The 25272-nt window shown below is 43.6% G+C and overlaps 1 protein-coding gene across 4 annotated transcripts in view; it reads left to right on the forward strand.

The window, feature by feature from the left end:
* Positions 1-6768, forward strand: part of KANK1 (KN motif and ankyrin repeat domains 1) — a 127194-nt gene extending 120426 nt beyond the window's left edge. For all 4 annotated transcript variants that reach the window (XM_035309084.1, XM_035309085.1, XM_035309083.1 and 1 more), the window contains exons 10-13: positions 1662-1804; positions 2367-2567; positions 5084-5182; positions 5777-6768. In XM_035309084.1, coding sequence (XP_035164975.1) covers positions 1662-1804; positions 2367-2567; positions 5084-5182; positions 5777-5839 — 506 coding nt within the window. In that variant the 3' untranslated portion in view covers positions 5840-6768. The remainder of the gene's footprint in view (positions 1-1661; positions 1805-2366; positions 2568-5083; positions 5183-5776) is intronic.
* The last annotated feature ends 18504 nt before the right edge of the window (positions 6769-25272 follow it).

Genomic DNA, 25272 nt, shown 5'->3' on the forward strand with positions numbered 1-25272 from the left:
CACGTCTGTCACACATGCAAAGACCTCCTCAGCAGGAAAGCAAACACTTTGAAATCTCTGGGCCTGTTTGAAGGCAGCTGGTTAGGAAGAGTGACTCACGGCAGGGGAATGTGGGGAATGTCAGGAGGACAGTGCAATGCAGCGGGCTGCAGGGCAGGAGGAAACTGCTCCTCTGCTTCATGGGGTCTCTAAGCACAACCACACTGATGTGTTGCTGGGAGTCAGGACTGGTACAGTTTACAGCAATCACGTGTTATTAAGAAAATGGAAGTGCTTAACAGTGAAATCCAACAAACGTGGCTGGTGCCAGGTGATAGCGAGGTGATGTCTAAATGGTGATTACAGTCAACTTCGCAGTGTGAGTGTGTCACAGGCAGATTCTTGGCCCAAGAGCATGGTGTCCATGTGTTTGGAGGAAAAAGCAGGTGAGACAGGAGACTATATCACCAGGCAGCATTACAACAGAATAAATAGGAAAATACCTCTTCTTCTTTCATTGGTCCTTTCGAAAAGGAGCTGAAATGTGATCTCAGGAAAAACTACTCTGCTGAAGTAGTCTACTTAGGGAAGGAGAACGTGAGTTCCAGCAATTATCAATTACTCATGAAGTAATGCGAGAGTCACATTATGTGGCTTCAGTGGCTTCCCAGGAGCCAAAAAAAGTAAGCTGTGTAACTGGTTATGAGGTAAGACAGGTGATGGAACATGGAAAAATCTGTGCATTTTTACACCTGCACTTGCAGTGCTTCTGCAACATTTTCTCTTGAGAATAAATATGAAGAATTTCCAGAAACATTTTTGCTTGTTCAGATACCTGTGGTGCAATTCAATACTAAGTCTAGAGGTATTGTTTATGTAAGTCTTTGCTTTCCAATACGATGAGCACACTCAAAGCCCTGCTTTCTGGTACACTAATAAGCCCGGCTGGATTTCTGCAGAAATTCAGGAACAGAGACAGACTGGAGATTAGATGTGAATGAGAAGGAGAAATCTGTCAGCTCCTGGCACTAGTCAAGGTACTTGCATGTATTTGTTCCCAGAGTACCTTTTTTCAGAGTCAAATACTTTGTAGAGGTGGAAATAATCTTTAATTGTAAGGACTTTCTACAGCTACAAAACATCTCAGTGTACACTTGCAGATCCTCAATACAACACCAATTACAACACTCAATTACAACACTCAATACAACACTCAGTTACAACACCAATTACACCAATTTTACATTGACCACATTGCTGGACCATTTTTATTTTGCAGTGGGGAACACCCTGGGAGAGCAGCTCAAAGACTCCTGATTATGTTCCTAGGATTTGGACCCATGACCCATTTTGGTTCATGTTGAATTTCAGACCACTTGCTTGTATAAAAGAAAACCAAAGCTCTAAATGATGACATACAAAATGTCGTTGCATTCTGACTTGCATTATACACATAGCAGAAAGGGATCCTTTTCTTTCTCAGGCTCAAGAGCATCCCTGTTTGTTTTTTTGAATTGCTTCCATTATGAGAGTAATTGCTGCTGCCTTTTTTCCTTTTTTTTTTTTTTTTTTTTTTTTTTTTTTTAAATGGGCTGCTCTACTAACAGTTTATTCAGTTCATTTGCACAATTGCTGCTTTTTGGGTTCCTGCTTTCCAAAGAAATTATCTCATCCCTCTGCAGATGTCTGTAACGTAAATCACCAGAACAAGGCCGGCTATACCCCCATTATGCTCGCCGCTCTCGCAGCTGTGGAAGCTGAGAAGGACATGAGGATAGTGGAGGAACTGTTCAGCTGTGGGGATGTGAATGCGAAAGCCAGCCAGGTCAGCCAAATGGTTCACAACATACCGTTCCTGCTCCCGTGGCTTTTTACTTTTTCTTTCGTGTTCTCTTCCCTGCTCCATTGGTACTGCTTTTGCAGTCATTTGCTCTCAACCACCACGGTCTCTTGACATTTATATTTTTGATTGCTGTGTACATAATGGATCCATGGAATAATACTTGAGCATCAGGTCTAGATGTCTCATATATATATACATATATATATATATTTTAATAAGTATGATATGAAAGAAGCATTACTGGATTATGGGAAGCATTTACAAATTCTGCAACATTTAGTTCCTTCCAAGGAACTCCAGATGTCCGGAAACGGGTATGATGTCCTTCATTAATGTAATAAATAGCTATGCAAATGTGGGATACATTATGTGTAAAAGGTATTCAACTAATGGCAAGCAGAGACTTGACAGTCCTATATAAAGTAACGCCTTTTTTGGCCCCCAGAAGAAGCATAATGCCAACAACAGCAACAAAAAAGCGTGCATGCTTTGCCGCTGATTGTCTGTGTGGTGATTTATTTTTTTTCCTCTTCTTTTTGTGCAGGCTGGTCAGACCGCACTGATGCTAGCTGTGAGTCACGGGCGGATAGACATGGTGAAAGCTCTGCTGGCCTGTGGCGCAGACGTCAATATCCAGGATGATGAGGGCTCTACAGCTCTGATGTGTGCTAGTGAACACGGACATGTAGAAATAGTCAAACTTCTGCTGGCTCAGCCTGGGTGTAATGGCACCCTGGAGGACAATGTGAGTTGCCTGTCCAGATAGCTTCTCCACTCCAGAATGTTTTTCTCATTTAGTTTTTGGACTCATTGGAGAGCTGCTGAAATCTACTGACATGAATCTCTGACTCACAACGCCTAAGTACCAAATGCATGAATCCTGTTTTGAGGTAGCAGCTGCTGAGATTATTTGCCTTGCTGCCTTTGGTCGTCTAACAGACCTACCCAGTAGCAATTTTTGTAGTTAGCTGTATAGGTGTGCAGTGATCAGAAGAAAAACCATTTGCGAGTCCATGGTAAAACATCCCTCTCACTTTCCCTCCCCGTTTCCCAGGAGTCTTCCAGTTTTCATTTAGGACCTTATCTGGTGACTCAATGGCCTTGCTGTATTATTTTTCTGTGTCATGGCAAGCATCAGCCCTACAGTTCTCAGAGGATGTTCGCTCAGTAGGTACACCACAACTTTTGAGACTACAGGTGGGGTCTGCCAGTCATTATGCCACTCTGTTCTGACAATAAACAGATGCAGGGTGCGGCCTCAGCGCCAAGTGAGACGCTGGCATATTTCTTGTTTGCAGAGATCGCTGCAGCCTACACCATCATCAGACAGAGATTTTGGTTTGTAGAGTTCTCAAGCTGGAAAACGTTGACCGTTGACTTAGCTGGTTTCTGTGTTCTTGTTAACAACATCATTTTTTGGGTACATTTCACTTCCTGTTGCTCTCACCTCCTCAACACTGAAATGGAGCCTGGGTTTGGGATTTGGGAGGGTTTGTGTGGTTATTGGTTGAAACTGTTGTAGGGAGGCAGAGGCAACAGTTCTGTTGACTCACCTGCTGCAGGAGCCTCTGCCTCTTGTCAGTACTGCGTAACGCCTGCCTGAGGGGAAATGCAGGAAGGCTGCGGTGTAACAGACCCTTCTTAGGACAATCCTGGTTACTGCAGCCTGGATGCTCTTAGCACTATTAATTGTATCTACAAGTCTTTATGGGGACATGGTATTTAACTGTTCTGGTAGGTAGTTCATAATGTTTCCCAAGCAAATCTTGTCTGCCTCTTACTCATTTTGTAATGGGTTTCTGCTCAGAGAGTCCAAGATTTTTAGCATTCCCCCAGCTGTACTTACTGACACTTCTCCAGACAGCATGGTCAGTAGTGAGCTGAGCTTCGTACTGCTGATGTGTGCCACTCTGGTAGTGGTTCATGTCTCTCTTTAAGAGCCTTGCTGTTCATGGTGTTGACTGAGGAGTATTTGGCTTGCAATTTGTTGTGTTTTATGTTCTATCTCCCTGTCTGCACAGGGCAATTAGATTTCTTTATAGTTGCTCTCTGTAGTCTCATAAGAAGACTTTCCACTTGGATGCTGTTCGTTTCCCATGCTGGGGAAAGGGTTTGGAGCTCCCTGAAATTGGTTGTGACCTCTCTAATGCCAGTGATACAGCAGTGTCTGGAAACCATGCTCCACTCAGAGAGCCAGCCTAAGAGGCAGTGCCTGTAAGAGGACTTCTCAAATAGGGCCAAAAGCCAGGCGGTGGACCAGCAAGCCTCTGTGATATTTGTGCTGAGGTTGTAGCTGCCTGCCTTGTAACTTAAACAGCAACAGAGAGCAGTGTGTTGTAGCTACATGGTGCTTCGATTTCAGGAAGGGGAGGAAGCAAGGAAAGCAGAGTTGGGGGTGTGGCAGGTTCCTAGAAGAGTGCCCTCTGACAGCTCAGAGGTTCACATCACGAGTTGTCGGACATCCCCTTCCTCACCCAGGGCTAAAGGGAAAACAATAGGTTGAAATATTGAATTTATTAAGATCGGTTTCAAATAGATTGAAATAATGGAAAATAAATTGGATAAATTTATTTCAATAAAGAACTGAAATAAATTAAAATAATTGAATTAAACCGGTTTCAATAAATTCAGTAACAGAACTCATTGCTTTCAGCAAAAGCACTGTTTGCTTCTAGCAGCCTCAACAACTATGGTTTCTGAAAGAAATAGTATCTTCTGAGAAAATGAGGTGACTATTGGACTGGGAAAGCCCATTTATTGGTAGTCAGACTGCCATCAAGGAGCATTTAGTGCTATGAATGGCAGTGTTCTTAGTTTTAATGGGAGTTATAACACAATAATGATCCTCATAACAACAGTTATAATACTTGAAGAGCGTTTAACCCTCCTTTACCTTCTCTTCCCCTCCTCACTGACACAGTAGTTTCTCTCAGACCAATCTTCTGAAATCACTGGTCTTTCACAGCTCTGCATGTAACGTGTGATAATGGCGTGCTCATTCTTGCTCAGCAGTAATCTAGTCTTCTCATTGAGAGAAATTATGAGGCCTCAGACAACTGGACTGCCTCATAAAACAGCAGCACAAGGCTTGTTGTCACTTAATTATAATAAAAGAAATTGAACAAGACTCTAAATTAACCCAACTGTCTGAGCAGTAGGACCTCCACTTCGGTAACTTCCCTTCTCTGTGAGCTGATGAGGCTTTAAGAGACCTGTGAGAGGACACAAACACTAATTCTCTTATTTCTTCTTTTCTCTCAGGATGGCAGCACAGCGCTTTCAATAGCCCTGGAAGCTGGACACAAGGACATAGCAGTTCTCCTTTACGCCCATGTCAACTTTTCCAAAACACAGTCCCCGGTTAGTACACAACCTCCTAGATATTTTGAACACAGTTTACATTTTAACTTGCGTCAACACAAGTTAAAACTTGAATGTTTTAGTAAAACATGAACAAAAAGTGAAACCTGCTGACAGCTGCACAGCAAATGAAATTTCAACTTTATTCATGGCATAATTTTATGCTGGTAAGTGAAATGTACATTTTAAAATACAGACTGGCTGCAGTAGCCTGATCCCTGGCTGAAGGATAGATACATACTACTCCCTTATTGCTGGGGGTGCAGATAGCTTGCTGGCAGGGTTCACACAATATGGCTAGCATGCAGAGATGTTCTTGCATCATTGTAATACTAATTATTGACCTGGTCACAACAACAGAGTTGTGTGTGGAGTTACAACTGTCCTAGATACTCAGGTAAATATCCACCTGTTCCTGCATACATGAGCAGGTTGTATGATAGTTGGTACTGTACTTCCCAAAATGGGGAGGAAAAAAAGATTAATTTTGCACTTAACGGGAAGGGATTGAACAGAGAGCTTGTGATTGCTGTGTTCTTATTTAGCAGGCTAAAATAATTTCCCTTTGATTAATTGTTCTTTTCTCTTTTCTAGGGCACTCCTAGGCTTAGCAGAAAGACATCACCTGGTCCTACCCACAGAGCAACATTTGAATAGTGGTGCATGAATATCTGTAAAAACCTTAATGCCATCTTCAAGCTGCTAAATGTTACTGTTTTACTGAGACAGATACTGAATGTAATTGTCTTGTGCCTGAACTCACCAGCAAAGTGAAAGCAGAGATCTAGTGCTAAAGATAGAAAACTACAAACTTGAAGCAAGCATATAGTGAGATAGCACTCAGCTGAGAGCCTTAGCCAGAACTGTTCTTTTGCTCACCTACTCATCTTTCCATACACTGGCATAAATCATGTTTTTCTTTGCTATAGTTTGTCCTTCCCTATGTTGTATACTGCCTAAAAGGTCTAAAGCTATCCTTGCAGGGGTCCCAGTGGCTTGTGTTTAATCATTCTAAAATATTATTTACTGTGCCTAGACTTTATCACAGTAACATTCTGATAAATTTCATTCCAACACGATTTTGATGTTTTTAATTTTTTTGAAATTCGGAAGTTGCAGTTGCTTAAATAGTGAGCTCCGTGGAGCTTGAGCTGGTGGGTAACTGGGTTAGATACTGGGGATAGGTCCTCTCATGAGGTCAGAAGTTCACTAAGTAACTTGTTGCTAATTGGGGATAATGTATAACTTTTTATATGAAAGATAATAGTATCTATAAAATTAACTCGCACAGTATTTTCAACATTTTATATTCCTTAATAATTAAAAACTACATGAAGAATTACATGTCATGTTACCATATTTTTATTAACTGTGTCAGTGTATAAGCTCCATACATGTTTATTGAAGAGTAAAATTAGAGGTACCAGCTGTATATTCCCCTTGAGTGGAGTTGAGTGTAGTTCTCGGTGCATATTTATGGAATGCTATTACCTTGTCACATTCACTTTAGTCATGTGTATTTAAATGTTTGAAGTGCCTTAGACTCTTGCCATATTTTCAGAATAAAATTTCATTATGCTGTTTTACTCCTCTCCTGTTTTACGTGTGATTTGTCATCATCCAGAAATGCTGCAAGCTACACCTGCAGCAGCAAAACAGGACAGATGGGTAAGTCAAGGCAGGAGGACAGGATCGTTCAACCCCTGGGGGCTGCTCATGCAAACGCCATCATGGCCTGCATTAGTATTTTTCTGCAGACTGGAAAGAAAAGCTTTGCCCAGGATGGTCTGCCTTCACTGAGCTTGTGCTCACAGTGAAGGCTGGACCCTCTGCTGAGCTGGCCTCCCTCTCCTGCCTGGGTGAGCAATCACGGGGAGGCACTGAAGGACTGCGCTCAAGTGGTTTGACCTAGCTCTCTGCATAGTTGCCAGCTGAAATGAAAACCTTTGGGCTTTGTCTTCCAGGGGTAGATGCCTCAGCACAGCAGTCCAAAACAAGACCCTTCACTTATGCCCTTTGCTTTGTCAGCTACACTCAGCTGGGGACAGTTGGTGCATGCTTCCCTACGTGTCCATTGTCACCAAGGGAGGAGCCTTGAACCAGCTGCCACAGATCCACAGTGCAGCACTGTCTGCCTGAGAATCAGCCACACATACAGAGTACGTGACATCAGCATGGGCTTCCTAACAAATTTAAAGTTCACACAGGAGCTGGGTGAGCTTCTAGTTCAACCCTCCCCTGCTAAAGCACACTGCTGGAAGAGCTGGTCCCCTTGGACATACCCAGTTTCCCTACCAAAAACCCCATAGCATCATTTGCAGTCGGTGAAGCCTGTGCCTGGGGAAGCAGCACCACTGACAAATCCCCCAGTGTGTGCTTCAGCACTGGGAGAGGGAGCTCACGTGCAGCAGCTGCAACAATAGAATCCATGAGCTGGTTAGACTGGGAAGCTTTTGTGGCTTTCCCATACCCCTACAGCTACATCTTCCCCAACAAGCTCTCAGGAGAACAGACTCGGATGCTCTCACTGCTACCCGAGGCCAGGTTGGGTCAACAAGGCAAAAGTGTCTTTTGTTTTGTTTTTAGAACTGTTGATCTGCCAGCTCTTGCCACTGTTTGGACTTCAGTTTGCTTTCCAAGAGTTAATTTGTTCTGGTCCTTATGAGTTTAAGGCACATGCTGTGATGGTGTTAAAATAGCTGAAGTGGAAAAAAATAACAAAAAAAGGATGACTGCCTTAATCTCTCTCCAGAACTTGTTCACTTGTATTAATTAATGTATTTTGATTTCACATAAAGTCGTTTTTTCTCTCTTTTTTTTTTTTTTTTAATTTATAATACATACGTGTCTGTATCTAATGGATTAAAATCTTGTCTAATAGAGAGATATATCACCAGGTCACCAGATCAGAATTTGGACCAGGGATAGGTTTCTACTTTCTGTTACACCAGGAGTATAACTTTTATTTTGCAGTGGTTTTACCAGCAACCACTTAGTTGTGCTTCCTGAAGGAAGGAAGTAGTCACACCTTTAACGCCGACTTATATCTCATGACAGCTGTTTTAAAGCATGTAGATTATGCTCCAAAGTCTGACTTTGTTAAAGAGTATGTTGAGCCATCTGACAAAGTCCTCCCCTATACAAATACAAAATACAAAAAAATACAAAAAATAAATAAATACAAAGTTTCTGTATCGCTGCTGCAAATACTTTTCACAATAGCACGTCCAACACATCTTTGCCACCAAAACAGTTTTTCAAACAATGATTTTTGGTGCTGTAATACTACACTGCTACAGTGATTCATTTGCATACATGCATGCTTGTATATATTGTAACCTGAGGCTAAAAAGGATTTGAAACACCTATTAATTTAGATTTCCAATTAGTGGGCCATGACTCTTGTGATCTGGATTGGTGCAAGTCTGTGTCTCTTTCTCGACAGATCAATGGGAGTCTTGGGCATGCAATCACCCTAGAAGAGTTTAAAATAACTGGTTCCATGATTTAAGTGTGAAATGTCAGTCACCACACATAATTTTATACGTCTTTTTACCTGAAGACAAGCATAAGAACAGCTGGGTGGACCATTCAGTGGTAAGGAGTCAGCTTGAAGGTTGCTCCTAGAGCGTGGTGGTCAATGGCTCTATGTCCACGTGGAGGCCGGTGACGAGTTGTGTACCTCAGGGTTCTGTCCTGGGGCTGGTACAGTTTAATAGCTTTATTAATGACATAGACAGTGGGATCGAGTGCACCTGTTTTTTGGGTGGTCCTGTGCAAACCCTGGAGTTGGACTTGATGATCCATGTGGGTCCCTTCCAACTGAGGATAGTCTATGAGTCTATCGGTATTTTGCCAGAGTCAGGGAATGTCTTCTGACATCTGACCTAAAATTCTGTGAGGGGCGACACTGTGGATTGAGCAATATAAGCAACTTAAGTAAATATATAATAATAATTACTTAGCATTTTGTTCTCTTTGATGGCTCTCCTGTCTCCAAGAGGTTAACACCTGAAGCAGCTGACACTGTGAGAGTCAGGGCTTTCCCCAGGAAATAGTTAGAAGGATCCTAAAAACATTTAGACCCACCAATGCCCTCTGCAAGCCAAGTTGAATTCCACCTGCTAATGCTGGACAGGTGCTGGGATGAAGGGTTTTACCATGCATACCAGCTCTGACTTGAATTCCCCCTACGCGCTCTCCCAGGCATTTGTTTTTCAATTCAGATCAGATGATGATTGACTCTCAGTATATCCAAGAATGATATTGTCGTCACCTTTGAACTCCAACTGTCAGTGAATATATAAAAGCTCTGGCACTTTTTCAAGGCCACAAGGAACTTCACTGACTTTTTTCCAGTTATACTGTTACACATTAAGCGAGGCTGAGCGCTGCTTGCAATCACCCCAGCAGATAAGAAGTGACGGTTACCAGAACTGAGTTTTACTGTGATGGAAATTAGCCTACAGACTGTTGATCTAAATGCAATGACTAAAGAAGGCATTTTTGCAGGACATACTTTTGGAGTTTTTATCTTCTTGATGCAACTGGAAGAACTGAAGTTATTCCAGAAATAGCTTTTATGTCTGTTTCTCCTTGTGTCTCATGCTTTTGGCTGAGAAGTCTGGCTGCTCTGAGTCCAGTTCAGCCATGGTGTGAGTAATGCAAGCCTTGGCGTCAGTCCCTGACACACAGGACTGGCTCTGTTTGCTGGGATGGAAGAGGCCCAAAGGCTACAGACGTCCTCATACCTTTGAAAGGCAGCAGCAGATCTGGCCAACTCAGCGCTCACACAGTTCAGTTGTGAGCAGCTCTCTTCACTGGGTTGTGTGGCTGTACGCGAGTCTGTAAACTTTATCTTTGCCTGCATCCAGATTCATCAACAGAAAGCTTAATGACAAACCTGCCCTGGCGAAAAGGAGAAGCATCAAAACAGAGGCTGTGTCCCCGGGGTGCAGGGCTAACATAGATGCTTTGGTCTGCCCCTGAGAGGAAACAAGAACTGGAGGAAGGAGGTCAAGGAGCAGCGTCAGAAAACATGCATCGAGGGTTTTGTATTAAACATTCTTAGAAATGATTATAAAGAGATTAGAGGAAAGGGGATCCCAGATTCTGGTTTGTTTCATAATCCAGTTTGGAATTGCAAAAGTGTTTGACCTCACTACGCACAGCCTAATGTAATGCATGGTGAAGTCAATGAAAAAGTCTCCACTGATTTCAGTTGAATGTGGCTGCTGTGGCTCTCTGCATGCATATGCTGAACTGAAGTGTCCATTCAGAGTTTGGCTAACTGGTTGCTGCCCATTTCTGCCAGCTGCTGCACCTTCTGTTTGGCTGGTGTATCATCCAACATATCAGTACCTCATTGCTTCTCAACAAGTACAGGAGAGAGTGCTCTTAAAGCACCTGCAAAATTGCATGCTATCAGCAAGAATATTCGGGAACCCCTGAATAAGATATTTTGCAGGAAACAGTATATGGCAATGGGAACAAAGCACGTGAGTAAATCGTGCTGGAAGCAGTACTGCCTTACGGCTGTATGCATACATCGGTCAACACATCACATGGTCCTTTGTTATAGGTGATGAATGAATTCAGTGCCTCAAAAACTTTGTTGGAAGTGTTCTGCTTCCTCAATGATGTGCACTTCCAGCTTTTCACATTAAAAGAAAAAGATAATACTTTTTCCCCGCACACACTCCCACTCCATGTGTGATCCATCCTGATGGATGCTCATGAATGACCATCAGGAAAAACTGGAGCTTTCAGGCAGTTGCTACCTGTGAGCACCTGCAGCCTTTCAAAGGATGGCAGCAAGCTTGATGAGCTTTATTTTTCTATATCATTTTATCCACCTGCTCCCTTGCCCTGTTCTGCTGGCTCAGTTGAGTGATACTCATTCCCCTTGGCCACTTCTCACTGGGAACAACCACTGTGCATTTTCTGTTTGGTTAGCCAACACAACTAGCACCACCAAAGACAAATTGCCTTTTAAATAATTCTTGCTATATAAAACTGCCCTTCAGAGACCTCTGCAGTAGAGATCTGTAAATAAAGGCATCATTATATTATTAACTGAGGATTATTAAATACATTTAGCCATGAATAGAAAAAGTCAATCTCCATGTCTTCTAGACATAACTACAATTATTTCCAGGATTATTGTTTAGATAACACAAGGGGTAACATTTTTTCAAAGCAGTGCACAGGGTTTTGTATGAGCTGTAAATGCTGATCTGAATGGAATTAGTGCAGAGATGTACTGCCATTTTTTCTTCAGCTTTTCACTTAATGGCTTTAGCAACAGATGCAGAAAAACCCTTGCTGCATTTCCCATAGAACTTTGGCTAGCCAGAGCTGAACGTGTAGCTCATGTTCCCCCAGCAACATTGTCATTCCTCATTCAGCCACATTAATTTCCCTGAGATGAAGATAAGGCATTTCATTTGCATACCAGGGCAAAGAGGCAGACTACAAAAGATCCTTTTTGACCCTTGGCCTTCAGATCACACTGTTCTTTAAGGCATGAAAAGCCACCTGCTCTCTGTGGCGGTCAAATTGTGATTCCCTTTGCATTGCTGCTGGACATTTTCTGGGCCAGATAAGCAAATTTTCTCTAGTCCTCGGGGTGAGTGAGACTTGTAGGCCGGCCAGTTACAACCCTGTGGCACTGGGGAAGTGTGAGCAGGCAGGAGCTGGCCCAGGAAATGGATTCCCCACACAGTGCAGTCATTCTTGCAAATTTGTCATGAGAATTTTCCAGTCTAACCACATATATCTGCTCAGAGTCTCCTTATTGTGGTGGTTTAATCTGCAGGAGGTGGTTTAATAGCAGGAGGAGCAAGAAGCATCACAGAATCACAGAATCACAGAATTTCTAGGTTGGAAGAGACCTCAAGATCATCGAGTCCAACCTCTAACCTAACACTAACAGTCCCCACTAAACCATATCCCTAAGCTCTACATCTAAACGTCTTTTGAAGACTTCCAGGGATGGTGACTCCACCACCTCCCTGGGCAGCCTGTTCCAATGCCTCACAACCCTTTCAGTAAAGAAGCTCTTCCTAACATCTAACCTAAAACTCCCCTGGTGCAAAATAATAAAAATAAAAATAAATAAAATAAAAATAAAACTCCCCTGGCGCATGTTAATATCTTCCGCAGTGGATGCTGGTCTGGGAGGTGTGTGAGTAGAAGAGCTATATAGAGAGGTTGACAGGCATTAGAAATATCTCTCTCAACATAATAAATAATTTAATCTACCTCATAATAAATATTTGGTTTAGGAAAATTGGACAAACAACTGAGGAAAAATAATGCATGTTTGTAGGAGTGGGAGAAAGTTAGAAAGCTGTAACATGGAAAGAGAACTTGTCTGAGAGTATATTGAAGAAGAGCTGGCAGTGCAATGAGAGCAAAAATGGTCCGCGCATTATTTTTTCAGTTCTCTTCAGGTGGAGCAGAGGGGCACCTGACCCCGAAGACGCAGTGCAGCTTGGCAACATTTCCAGTCAGGGTGTCCCAAGAGACACAGCTCCAAAGGCTGTCGCCATCAGCCGACCAAAAACAGCTGTTAACAAGTTGGAAGTTGAACTTGAGGAAGAAATTTCAAAGGATACTTATGTTTTGGTAAGAGATGATTCCTGTGGAAATAGTGAGCAGTACAGGTAATTTCCAAAGGGGCAAAGAGATACAACTATGGGTGAGAAAGCTCTTCAGGTTAGCTTTGCAAACGTCAGGTTTTAGTCCTTGAAATTCCTCAGTGAGTTTTTGAATTAATGTGAGCTTGCTGCCATCTCTGTCTATGTGTCATACGCTAATTGTACATTCCAGCCTCCATACAACAATATGAGTTTTGGCAAAGTTGGGTCAAGAATAGCAGACAGAGCAGACACACAGATAGATGAAAATGGGCACGCATGTTTGCACGTTTCTGAAAACAGGCTACAGATAAGAATTTGCATCCTGCCTTTAATCTGTGTGAACCAAATCATCCAGTGCCCTCCCGTAGTGCCCTTTGTGTCCCCTGGAGAGCCCAGCCGTGCCACCAGGACCAGCAGGGTCTGGCTGTCCCTCCTGCCTGCCTCCCGGGTGAGCTCTCCATGGAGCAGGGAGACCTCTACAGACAGGATAAATCCAACACTGCTGGCATGCATTCGCAGGAAAATAACCAGAGTTACTGGCTTAACTTCAGAGTTAACTTCAGCCCTGGATATGGGGAAAGCAGACTTCAGGCTGCTCAGGGAACTAGTCAACAAGGTTCCCTGGGAAGCTGCTTCTGAAGGCATTGGCGTCCACCAGTGCTGGTCAGTCTTTAAGCACTGCCTCCTAAAAGCACAAGATCGGGCAATTCCAAAATATCAGAATTCATGCAGGCAGAGCAGAAGGCCAGCCTGGCTGACCAGGGATCTTCTGCTGGAGCTTAGGCGAAAAAAGAAAGTGTACGGCTGCTGGAAGGAGGGTCAGACAATGTGGAAGGAATACAGGGACACTGTTCGCGTTTCTAGGGAGAAAATTTGTGTGGCCAAAGCCCAATTAGAGTTGAAGCTGGCCATATCTGTGGGAGACAATAAAAAAGGTTTTTATAGATATGTGAACAGAAAAAGGAGAACCAAAGAAAACGTAGGTCCACTACTTGATGGGGAAGGTCTCCTCACAGACAATGACGTAGGCAAAGCAGCGACGTTTAATGCCTTCTTTGCCTCTGTCTTCAACACTGATGATGGGCTTTGGGACCCCAGGTGCTGGAGGACCATGACGGTGGGAATTATAAACTACAAACTGACCCTGAATGTGTGTGGGATTTGCTGTTCCACCTGGATCCATACAAGTCCATGGGTCCAGATGGGATTCATCCCAGGGCGCTTAAAGAGCTGGCTGACGTCATCGTGGGATCGTCTCTCAATTATTTTCCAATGATCCTGGGAATTGAGATGTCCCAGTAGACTAGAAGCTGGCAAATGCTGTACCAATTTTCAAGAAGGGCAAGAAAGAAGACCCCAGCAATTACAGGCCAGTCAGTCTCACTTCAGTGCCTGGTAAAATTATGGAGAAGATGATCCTCAAAGTTACTGAAGCGCACCTGGGGGACAATGCAGCCATTGGTCCCAGACAACATGTGTTCATGAGGGGTAGGTCCTGCCTCAAAAAAAAAATAGATTTCCTTTTATGGTAAGATCACCTATCTAGTAGATCAAGGGAAACCAGCTGATGTGATTTTTTTGGACTTCAGCAAAGCTTTTGACACAGTTTCCCATAGGATCCTACTGGACAAAATGTCTAGCATACAACTTAACAAAAACATCATACAATGGGTGAGCAATTGACTGACGGGCAGGGCTCAAAGGGTTGTGGTAAATGGGGCCACATCAGGTTGGCAGATGGTCACTAGTGGGGTCCCTCAAGGCTCCATTCTAGGGCCAGTCCTCTTCAATGTTTTTATAAACGATTTGGATGTAGGACTAGAAGGTGTTTTAAGCAAATTTGCTAACTACACCAAACTTGGAAGAGCTGTAGACTTGGCTGAGGGTGGAAAGGCCTTGCAGAGAGATCTGGACAGATTGGAGAGCTGGGCGATCATCAGCCGCATGAAGTTTAACAAAAGCAAGTGCCGGGTCCTGCATCTGGGACGGGGCAACCCTGGCCGTACATACAGACTGGGTGACGAGACACTGGAGTGCAGCCCCGCAGAGAGGGATCAGGGGGTTGTGGTTGACAGCAAGTTGAATATGAGCCAGCAGTGTGCCCTGGCAGCCAGGAGGGCCAACCGTACCCTAGGGTGCATCAAGCACAGCATTGCTAGTCGGTCGAGGGAAGGGATTGTCCCGCTCTACTCTGCGCTGGTGCGGCCTCACCTCGAGTATTGTGTGCAGTTCTGGGCACCACAGTACAAAAAGGACATTCAACTGTTGGAGAGTGTCCAGAGGAGGGCAACGAAGATGGTGAATGGCTTAGAGGGGAAGACATATGAGGAGCGGCTGTGGTCACTGGGCCTGTTCAGCCTGGAGAAGAGGAGGCTGAGGGGAGACCTCATCACAGTTTACAACTTCCTCACGAGTGGAGAGGCAGACGCTGACCTATTCTCCGTAACTACCAGTGACAGGGCCCGCGGGAACGGTGTCAAGCGGAGTCAGGGGAGGTTCAGGCTAGATATCAGGAAGAGGGTGGTCGCACACTGGAACAGGCTCCCCTGCGAGGTAGTCGCTGCACTAAGGCTGTATGAATTTAAGAATTGTTTGGACTGTGCACTTAGTCACATCGTCTAAACTTTTGGGTAGACCTGTGTGGTGCAAGGAGTTGGAGTGACTTGATGATCCTTATGGGTCCCTTCCAACTCGGGATATTCTATGATTCTATGATTCTATGAAATAACCAGAGTTACTGGCTTTTTTTTTTTTTTTTTTTTTTTTTTTTTTAAGGGGAGAGGTGTGGTGGTTTTACCCAGGTGGGCAGCCAAAGTCCACCACAACCGCTCTCTCACTGCTCCTCCTCAAAAGAAAAGGGGGAGAAGAAAGTATGCCAGAAAGGAAAAAAAGGGCTCACAGGTTGAGATAAGGATAGTTTAATAAAAAGGGAAAAGAGGGGGAAAAACAATAAATAAAAGCACATTGTGAAGAAAAAAATTATTCTCTACTTCCCATTAATGAGCAATGTTCGGCCATGTCCCAGGAAGCAGGGCCTCAATACACGTAGCAGTTGTTTGGGAGGACAGACATCCTCAAATGAGAGACCCCCTCCCCCAGCTCCGCCCCACTCCTTCCCCATTCCCACCTTTTATTGCTGAGTGTGAGGCCACAAGGTAAAGATTGTTCCTTGGTTGCTTTAGGTCAGCGGCCCTGGTGATGTCCCCTCCCCACCCCTTGCCCACCCCCTGCTGGCTCTGGGGGGTTTGCAGGGCGTCTAAGAGACACAGCACTGGTGCCATTTGGCTGCTCCAGGTACAGGTGCAGGCGAAGCAGCTGCAGGGAAAGTTAACTCCGTCCCAGCCAGACCCATTACAACAGAGGATCTTTTTAGTGTTCTGTTATTGTTGGAAGGGACACACCATTATAATCGAGTCCATCTCCTGCCTTTGCACAGGACCCCCCCAAAAAAATCCGACCACGTGTCAGAAAGAGTTACTGAAACACTTCTTGAACTCCATCAGGCTCGGTGCTGTGCCCACTGCCCTGGGGAGCCTGTCCCAGTGCCCGACCACCCTCTGGGTGCAGAACCTTTCCCTAACACCCAGCCTGACCCTCCCCTGTCCCAGCTCCATGCCGTTCCCTCGGGTCCTGTCGCTGTCCCCAGAGAGCAGAGCTCAGCGCCTGCCCCTCCGCTCCCCTCGTGAGGCCCCCCCTCAGCCTGCTCTGTGTGGGCTGAGCAAACCGAGGGACCTCAGTTGCTCCTCGTACATCTTGTCCTCTAGACCCTTCACCATCCCTATGGCCCTCCTTTGGACACTAACAGTTTTGTGTCCTTCTGGCATTGTGTCACACAGTGCTGGCGGTGAGGCCGCCCAGCGCAGAGCAGAGCAGGACAATCCCTTCCCCCCCCAGCTGGCAGTGCTGGGCCTGATGCACCCCAGGGTAGGGTTGCCCCTCTGCCAGGGCACGCTGCTGGCTCGTGTTCAGCTTGCTGTCGACCAGAACCCCCCAGATCCCTCTCTGTGGGTCTGCTCTCCAGCCTCCTCTCCCCCAGTCTACACTTATATCCAGGGTTGCCCTGTCCCAGGTGCAGAAGCTGGCAGTTATTCTTGTTAAACTTCATGTGGTTGGTGGTTGCCTAGGCCTCTAGTCTGACGAGATCTCACTGCAAGGCCTCTCAGCCCTCGAGGAAGACAACAGCTCCTCTCAATTTATTGTCATCCACATACTTTCTTAGAATACCTTTAAGTCCTGCAACTGTGTAATTTAGGAAAACATAAAGTCTTAGATAATATTTTTTTCTAACTTAACTTTGAATTAATTGCCTGCTGCTTTCTGCTGGAGTTTTGTACTTACAAGGAGGCCCAGCAACATTCTCCCGAGATCTGGGATCAGGAGGTGGAAAAATGCTGTGGCCTCTGTCCCAGTGTTGCCTTTGGAAGGAGTGACTATCATTGCAAAACAACTACCAGAAATGTATGCTCCACAGAGAGAGAGAGACACCATGCCATGTAACCCAGCACTAAACTGTAAAACCTAAAGCTCCTCTATCGTCTCAGCATAGCAGAAGATTAGGAGCCTGACATTACCTTCCAGAAAATCACAAGGAGTGGCTTATTATTATTTTTTCTTTTGAGACTGGTCTACAAAAAATGAGGAGAGCTATCCAGGAGACAGGCTTTGTGATCTACCTCTGTTCTACAAATTAAACTTTCCCTCTCATTAAAGGATGATTTTCTGAGGACTCTAATAATCACTTACCATACCAGCTGGTGAGAGAGACACATTTCTGGTGCCTGGGTGTGCCATTTCCAGCTGAACTGTGATAAAGACACAAACACATGAGCTGTCCCTCACCAACCCTGACCAGCAGCTAGATCAAAAGAGCCACTTGCCATCATTTACAACAGATGAGGATCAAGGTCAAAACTTTCTTCCATTTAAATAAAATTAATAAATAAATAAATAAATAAAAAATAAAAAAAGTTTTATTCCCTTAGGTCAGCAAACAGTGGTTCTTCAAAGATGGGTAAAAAACAGGAAAGTAGACTACCTACCTTAGGTCTCTACAGGGAATGCTGTAGTCCACTGTTGGTAAACATTACTGAAAGGCATGACAACAAGCTGCATTGGACATGCTGTTCCAGAACTGAACTATGTGAACTCAGGAACTAGCTATCCTGAAGAATTTTACTCAAAATGTAACACAAACTGCAGATTTGCAAGAAAAACAAGTGACTCACTTCCATCTCTGCCTCCTATACTTCTTTCCAGCATTGTAAGTAAACTAACAAGTCCCTCATCATAATGTGGCTGTCTTTGCCACTGCTTTGATTAAATTAAAACACAGCCAAGTGTGTGAAAGTTGTTCCTCCAGTTCCCTACCAGAAGCAGGCTTGTGTTAACCAGCATTCTGAGGCCAGGTCACTCACAGTCTCCCTCTATCACCATCACCTGCATTGACCCACCTATAAACTATGATTACCGTAGCAACTTCATTTGACGTGTTCTTGGACATCAATTATTTTCAGTGTCTTTCATTAGTCTTTGTTAAATTGGTCAAGTGGTGCCCCTTAGAACTTAACAATGTTAGTAATATTTAGTAATGTTTTGGAGACCTTTGAATAGGAAGAAAAGATTAATGCAACATATTCATTGGAACAACATTGCCAGACTCCATTACAACTCTAAGCAAATAGGATGTCATGATCTGAACAGGCAAGTACTTTTTTTTAAAAAAAAAAAAAAAAAAAAAAAGTAATTTTAATCTTATTTCTAAAGGTTTGTTTTGTTTTGTTTTGTTTTAAATGATAGAAGGGGTCTCATTGGAGCACATAAGAGTAAACAAACAGCTACTGGAAGTTGGTTAAGTTGATTAAGGTAAGTGTTCTTTACCCAGTGAACCAGGACATCATGAGGCTGATGTGAACATCAGGCAGTTACTTACAGTATGTACCATTCAGCTGTTACAATATGGGGAATCCTGCAGACAGCAGTTACGGTCTATAGTGTTCATGGATACTTGTGCAATTTTAGAGGTGTACCCTACCTACATTCAGGTACCTAATAAACTGTTTCCTCAGTTAAATATTATAAACTCTGAGAAGCAGCTTTTCAGTATTGGGAAGGCAATCTCCAGGCCTTTGTTTCTCAGAAATGGGTAAAAGAAAATAATAGCTTAAACTACCTTGCAGCAAAACTACTCTCAACCTTACTATGTGTTATGTGTTACAATTTCAAACTCTGAAGGTATTTAAATAGATTAAATAGATTTTATTCAGGCAACATGAATCATTGCATGAATTTAGCCAGCATCACAGAGCTGGGCCCTGAGTAGTATTATTCTGGCATCTGCAAGAGATTGTTTGCACAGGGATGACAGAAAATGAAAATGTCTGACTAATTAGATTCCACACAATGTTCCCATCACCTGACAAGGCAGCTCCATGTCTAGACAAAGCCAGACTAATTAAAATTAATAGCCTAGCAGTCGAAATCATTTGTAACAATGTGTCAGCTTCCTTAGCACCTTCAAGCCAATAGAACTGAAGAAAGTCAATTACTCCTAATTAGCCAATGTGCATATAAGATGTACAGAGATCATCAACCCCGACAGTGCTGACTGACGTACAAGTAATAGCAGAAAAGTGTTACCTAAGGAAGCCAACTATCTAGGCATTCTGATTATCGTTATCTTGATAGCAGTGTGCAAAGCTGTCTGTGACAGGTGTAGGTCTTCGGGGGCCTGGATCTCCTGGATCCCTCCTCCATAATGGATTCTCAGCACGAAGGAGGGTAAGCCCTGGAGGACGAGGAGATCTGACGTTCTGTTTGCAGCATTTGCAGACCACCTCTGAACTGCCCGACTGTTCTGGAGGCTCCTGGGCACCGACAAGAGAGGGAAGAGAGGGTTGCAGGAGAGGAAAGTCAGTCTGACAGGCCAAAGGAAACCCTTTTTCTCAGCCAGGAGGTGCGAAAGGTCAGCAGCTCCCTTCGTCGTTTCACAGCATGGCGGCTGATTACGTAACAGTCATTTGACTTTGATTACAATATATAGAAGAGCTCTGCTCTGGCTGGAGGCAATTCTGACACCCCCAGGTCCCCTTGCACTGCAACTGCACTGTGGATTTGAAGAAGACTGCATATAGGAAGGGGGAGAAAATGAGGGAAGAGAAGCACAAAACTGCTTATAGACATGTGGTGACACTGACTGATTTTATTGGGAAGTCCCACAGAAGGAAATGTGCTCCCATGAGAGCTGCATGTTACATGAAAAAGATACTTTCCACTTACTTATATTTAAAGAAAAAATGAGAAAATAGAATCATTAAGGTTGGAAGAGACCTCCAAGATCATCTGGTCCAACTGTCACACTACTACCAATGTCACCCACTAATGTATGTCCCCAAGCACCACGTCCAACCTTTCCTTGAACACCCCCAGGGATGGTGCCTCCACCACCTCCCAGGACAACCCGTTTCAAAGCCTGACTGCTTTTTCTGAGAAGAAATGTCTCCTCATTTCCAACCTGAACCTCCCCTGGCACAACTTGAGGCCATTTCCTCTAGTCCTATCTCTAGTTAGCTGCGAGAAGAGGCCAACCCCAGCTCCCCACACCTTCCTTTCAGGCAGTTGTAGAGAGCAATAAGGTCTCCCCTGAGACTTCTCTTCTCCAGACTAAACAACCCCAGTTCCCTCAGCCACTCCCCATAGGACTTGGGTTCCAGGCCCTTCACCAGCTTCGTAGCCCTTCTCTGGACACTCTCCAGGGCCTCGATGTCCTTGTGGTACTGAGGGACCCAAAACTGAACACAATACTCGAGGTGCAGCCTCACAAGAGCAGAGTACAGGGGGACGATCACCTCCCTGCTCCTGCTGGCTACACTATCCCTGATACAAGCCAGGATGCTGTTGGCCTTCTTGGCCACCTGGGCACACTGCTGGCTCATATTCAGGTAAGCCTCGATCAGCACCTCAGATCCTTTTCCTCTACACAGCTTTCCAGACACTCTCCCCCAGATCAATTCACAGGAAGATGTTGTAATAGTACATTTACTTTAGTTAAGCATGGGAATTAGGAACAATAAATAACCATGCACAAACAATTAAATAAATTGGGTAGCCAATCAATTAGAGCAAGCAAAAACTGGCCCTTCAGTCACCTTTGAAAAATAGTTAGAGACATCCCTCAGAAACCTGAAACTCCATCAGTTTTAGGTTATTTAAGATAAAGAATGTAAAATAATAATATATTGCACAATTAAAAAAATGTAGGTAATAAAGAAAATGCTTTATAATTTGAAATGATCTATTTGTTCCTTTAAATACCCACGGACTTGCTCAATGAAGTGGGAATTTAACTGTATCCATTAAATGATTAAAGACCATAAATAAAAAAGTAGCAATTAATTGTGTTGCCTATTTTAAGAGGCTGGAGCTGAGTTTGTCACACTCTGGCAGTCTATCAGACTCAGCTCCATTACAGATGTCTTAGTGCTGAATTGATGATGATATTCAAAACTAAGGGCATTCCCTGCAGTAGTCATACCCTGATGAAAAGAGCTCAAACGTATAGATGGCTTATGTGATTCTATCATTCTTACAGTGTGAATTACAAATGTTAGAAATGTCAGCTTAATGAGTCATGCAAGAGTCTTCAATGTTCTAAGTCACTGGATCCAATTAATTTTTAAGTGTGCTGAAAATGAACAATGAAGACTGAGAAGAAGCAACTGAGCGGTTTCCCTACTCACTTCTTTACTTCTATTTTAAAAGTCGCACCTAATAATGCTTCCAAATAGCTATCCAAACTCAGTTATTAACCATGATTGAAATTTCCAAGGAGCTGACAGCATATTCTCTTCAGCCTTTAAATCTGCAATGAAATGATTCTGACTTCTGTGAAGAAATATGGAAACACAGAATGCAGGTGTTCAGTGAAAGGAATTACCATTTTTTTTTTCATTTTCTTTATCCCTGTTACTAGAAAAACTAGCTGCAGAACAGATAGGACAAATGTGCATTTGTCCATGACGTCGTGCATGACGTATGTCCATTTTATTGGCTTCATTGTACTTGGAAACTCCTTTGTTTTTGTATTGTGCTTGGCATGACGTAATGGAGTGAGTTTTGTTTCCAGAGAATTGTGTTTTTATCAAGCACTGTGGGCCAACATCATGGCTGGGCTTGCCACAGTGCAGGTGAAGGGCCATCTGTTATTTCAGGCAGGCTCTCATCTGTTGTTCTCGTCTGTTTGGGATAGGTGTGATGCTGTTGTCCCCTGCCAATGTCCCTTCTTGCACCTTTTGGAGAAGAATCCCCTGGGTGGGTCTGGATTTACGCTAAGAGAAGAGAATCTGAACTGAGTGTGCTGAAGAGCTCACACACTGCCTGCCAACAACCGCCAGCCTCTCACAGCAGAGCTGGAAACAGCAGCTTTTCAGACTGAAGCAGCAAGATGTCCCTGTACTCACTGGTTAAAAGCTGTGTGTGGACCCTCTCCTCAGGGGCTCTCCTAGCGGCACATCGGGGCTCCAGATACCTGAAAGCCCTATGCCCTAGAAACATAAAAGCAACATCTAACTTGCATTAACCATGGAAAAACTAACCATTGGGTAAACAAATAAGCAACTGGGAGGTACTGTAGATACACAGAAGCATTTTCCTAGACCAAGGAAGAATGAAGCGCTCAGAAGTTTATGTGTGCATGAAGACAGTTTAGTTGAATGGATTTTTAGCAAAAGATACCAGTGATTCATCAGATTTCAGAGATCTTGAGAAATGCTGCTGGTGCTAACACGATTATACTATCATAGAAAAGTGCCTAAGCTGTCAACACTTTTGTGAAAACACAGCTGATATTAAAACCCATTAAATATGGGGCATTTCAGTGCAAGATATCGGTTCGGATCAGCCTGTTCTCAGAGGAAACCTTTACCTCTTTGTGGTAACCTGTATGCAGAAATTATCAGAGCATGAGTACAGAAAGAGACAAAATAAAAAATAGCTATACGCTGCCAGAAAGTATCAAGAAAATTATCTGCCTGGAATACGTAACTTTACCTGTGGGATTGTGTTTTATGGGCCAGGGGGCAAAACCTCAGCTTTTATGTAAGTTAATGGAGGTTTAAAATAAGGAATGAATGAAAGAAATTGAAGAACTGTTCAAGTATACACATAAAACTGCAAAAACTGCATGGCTTATTTATGCCACCTACTGGATTTTTCCTGAAGTATCTTTAGGCTATCTGAAGTAAACTTTGGATAGTTGTCACAATCCTGCTGGGCTCTGTCACTCCAGCAGATGCTCACCTTCACAGAGGGAGCTACATGCACAGGCAGACCAGCCGACCACTCACACAAGTAAATGACACAAGTGGACTGTTGGAGCTCCAGGACTGGAGATGGGGGTAGTGGTATTATTTTTATTCTCTTTATTCTTCTCTTTTATTCCTCTTTATTCTGCTAACAGGATGGCTGTGCGGCAGAGCCAAGACATCCACAGCCCGCCAGCTTTGGATGAAAGCTAGGAGTCGGCACTAGGAGCCAGCTAGCAAGGAGTCTCACAGCTGCTGCCAGTGCCTCGAGGGAACATGCAGGTACTATCTCACTCCCTGGCTTGACTCCCTCTGGTTGTCTCCTGGTATTTTGTTCTAAATGTCCAGAAAGTTTACAGACACATTGATGTCTTCATAGTGTGAATGCTTTATCTTCTGTCCCTTACCACGCCTGCTGCTGAGGTGCTGTCGGAAGGCCATAGCTCGCCAGTGGTATGGTCTGTGAAATGGCCTGGGAGAGTCAAAAAGATCTGCTGCAAGGAAAGGGCGAAACTGCTCTGGCTTGACACACTGTGAGGAAAAAAAAATGAAATAAAAGAGAGAATCAGATCCAGCAGACACAGGCACTTCATAAGCCTGGGATATGGAGAATAACATGGAGGACTGAAGTCACATGAAAAGAGGTGTGGGTAACTGGAACACTAGATGATGTTGAGTCATTTTGCTTCTGGTGGTGTTCAGCCCTTGCTCACCAGGTTGCTGCTGCAAAGGGGTGACCACAGGGCAAGTAAAATGCCCATGGTGCTGAGGCACAAAGCCAGGGGTCTAAGCCAGGGGCATGGAGAAAAGGGGAGAACTACACACCTTCATGACTAATCCATTAACTATTGCTTTCTTTTTTCCAGTTATTTAAATAATTAATAATTAAGTTTCTTCACTCAGTGCAGAATTCCAGACTATGAATTATATATATATTATATATATATATATTCAGAATAGTGTTAGAAAGAGGAACTGTTGGTTTAGCCACAGAACAGAGAGAAGCAATGCAATTTCATCCCAGTTTTCTTCACACTCCTTTTAGGAAGTCCTTTTAGGAAGCTAAGAGGATGGTCAGCCTTTATGGGGGAAACATGCCCTGCAAGATACTGACCGGCACTCAGCCCTGCTGACTTTGGTGAAACTAATGGTCTTTGCTTTGCAGGCAATGGTGTTGGATCTGAGTCCTCTGAATTTGTTGCCTTTTGTACTGAGATGCTCAGTCATGCCAAATGTGGTGGTGGTGACATGGCTTGTTCACAACTGTCCCTCCAGACAATGCTTTTGTTAGCAAATAAAACTTTTTCTAGGTGCAAAGGATCATAAAAAGACATGCATTGGCAATGCTTGAAGACTTGTGCAAAGATGTCTAAGCGAAAGGATAGCTATCAGCTAACCAGAGCACAAAGCAAAAATGTCATTTGATTCTTACGATTTTTCATCAGAAACATTAATTACAGTTCCTTAGTTCCACAGGTGCCAGGACATTGCACTGATGTTTAGTCACCAACATCATTGTTGGATTCAAATTAGAAGCACCCAGACTTACATTAAATAAATGAATATAGTTTCCTGAAGACTTGCAGAGAGATTGCTCTGATGTGTGTTGGAACTGTTAACCATCTCCTATTCCTGCATGAATCCAATGGATGGCCAACTCAGTAATGCGTTTACATACTCACCAAACACCCATTAAAAACAAAAAGGGGGGACTGACCAGATTACATACGAAAACCATACTCAAAAGTGTGGCTTGAGCTAACTAAAACAAAGGAATTCCTAGTTAAAGATTTGCTGTGTACTTGTATTCAGCAGGCACCCTGCTACTTCAGTGGCATTCATCCAGAACACAAAATACCAGATAAGTACTACTAACAACTTTAATATTTTGTTCCTTACCGATGGTTTCATAACATTATCAATAACAGGGATCTGTGCAGTTGTCCTGAAAAGCAGGAGTATGAAATACTACTTACGTGAAAGACAGCTGAATTAATATTTATCTTGGAACTGTTGCATTATTTGCATCTTGTGATTCATCTTTGAGCGTGGCTGTCCCTTAGTTCCTAGTGAAAAGTCATATATAAGCAGCTGGTGACCACTCTTATTTCTTCTTTGTCTGTCTTTGCCTGCTTCATGTGCTGTGTTT

Source organism: Oxyura jamaicensis, chromosome Z (genome assembly GCF_011077185.1).
Source record: "Oxyura jamaicensis isolate SHBP4307 breed ruddy duck chromosome Z, BPBGC_Ojam_1.0, whole genome shotgun sequence".
Taxonomy (NCBI): Eukaryota; Metazoa; Chordata; class Aves; order Anseriformes; family Anatidae; genus Oxyura; species Oxyura jamaicensis.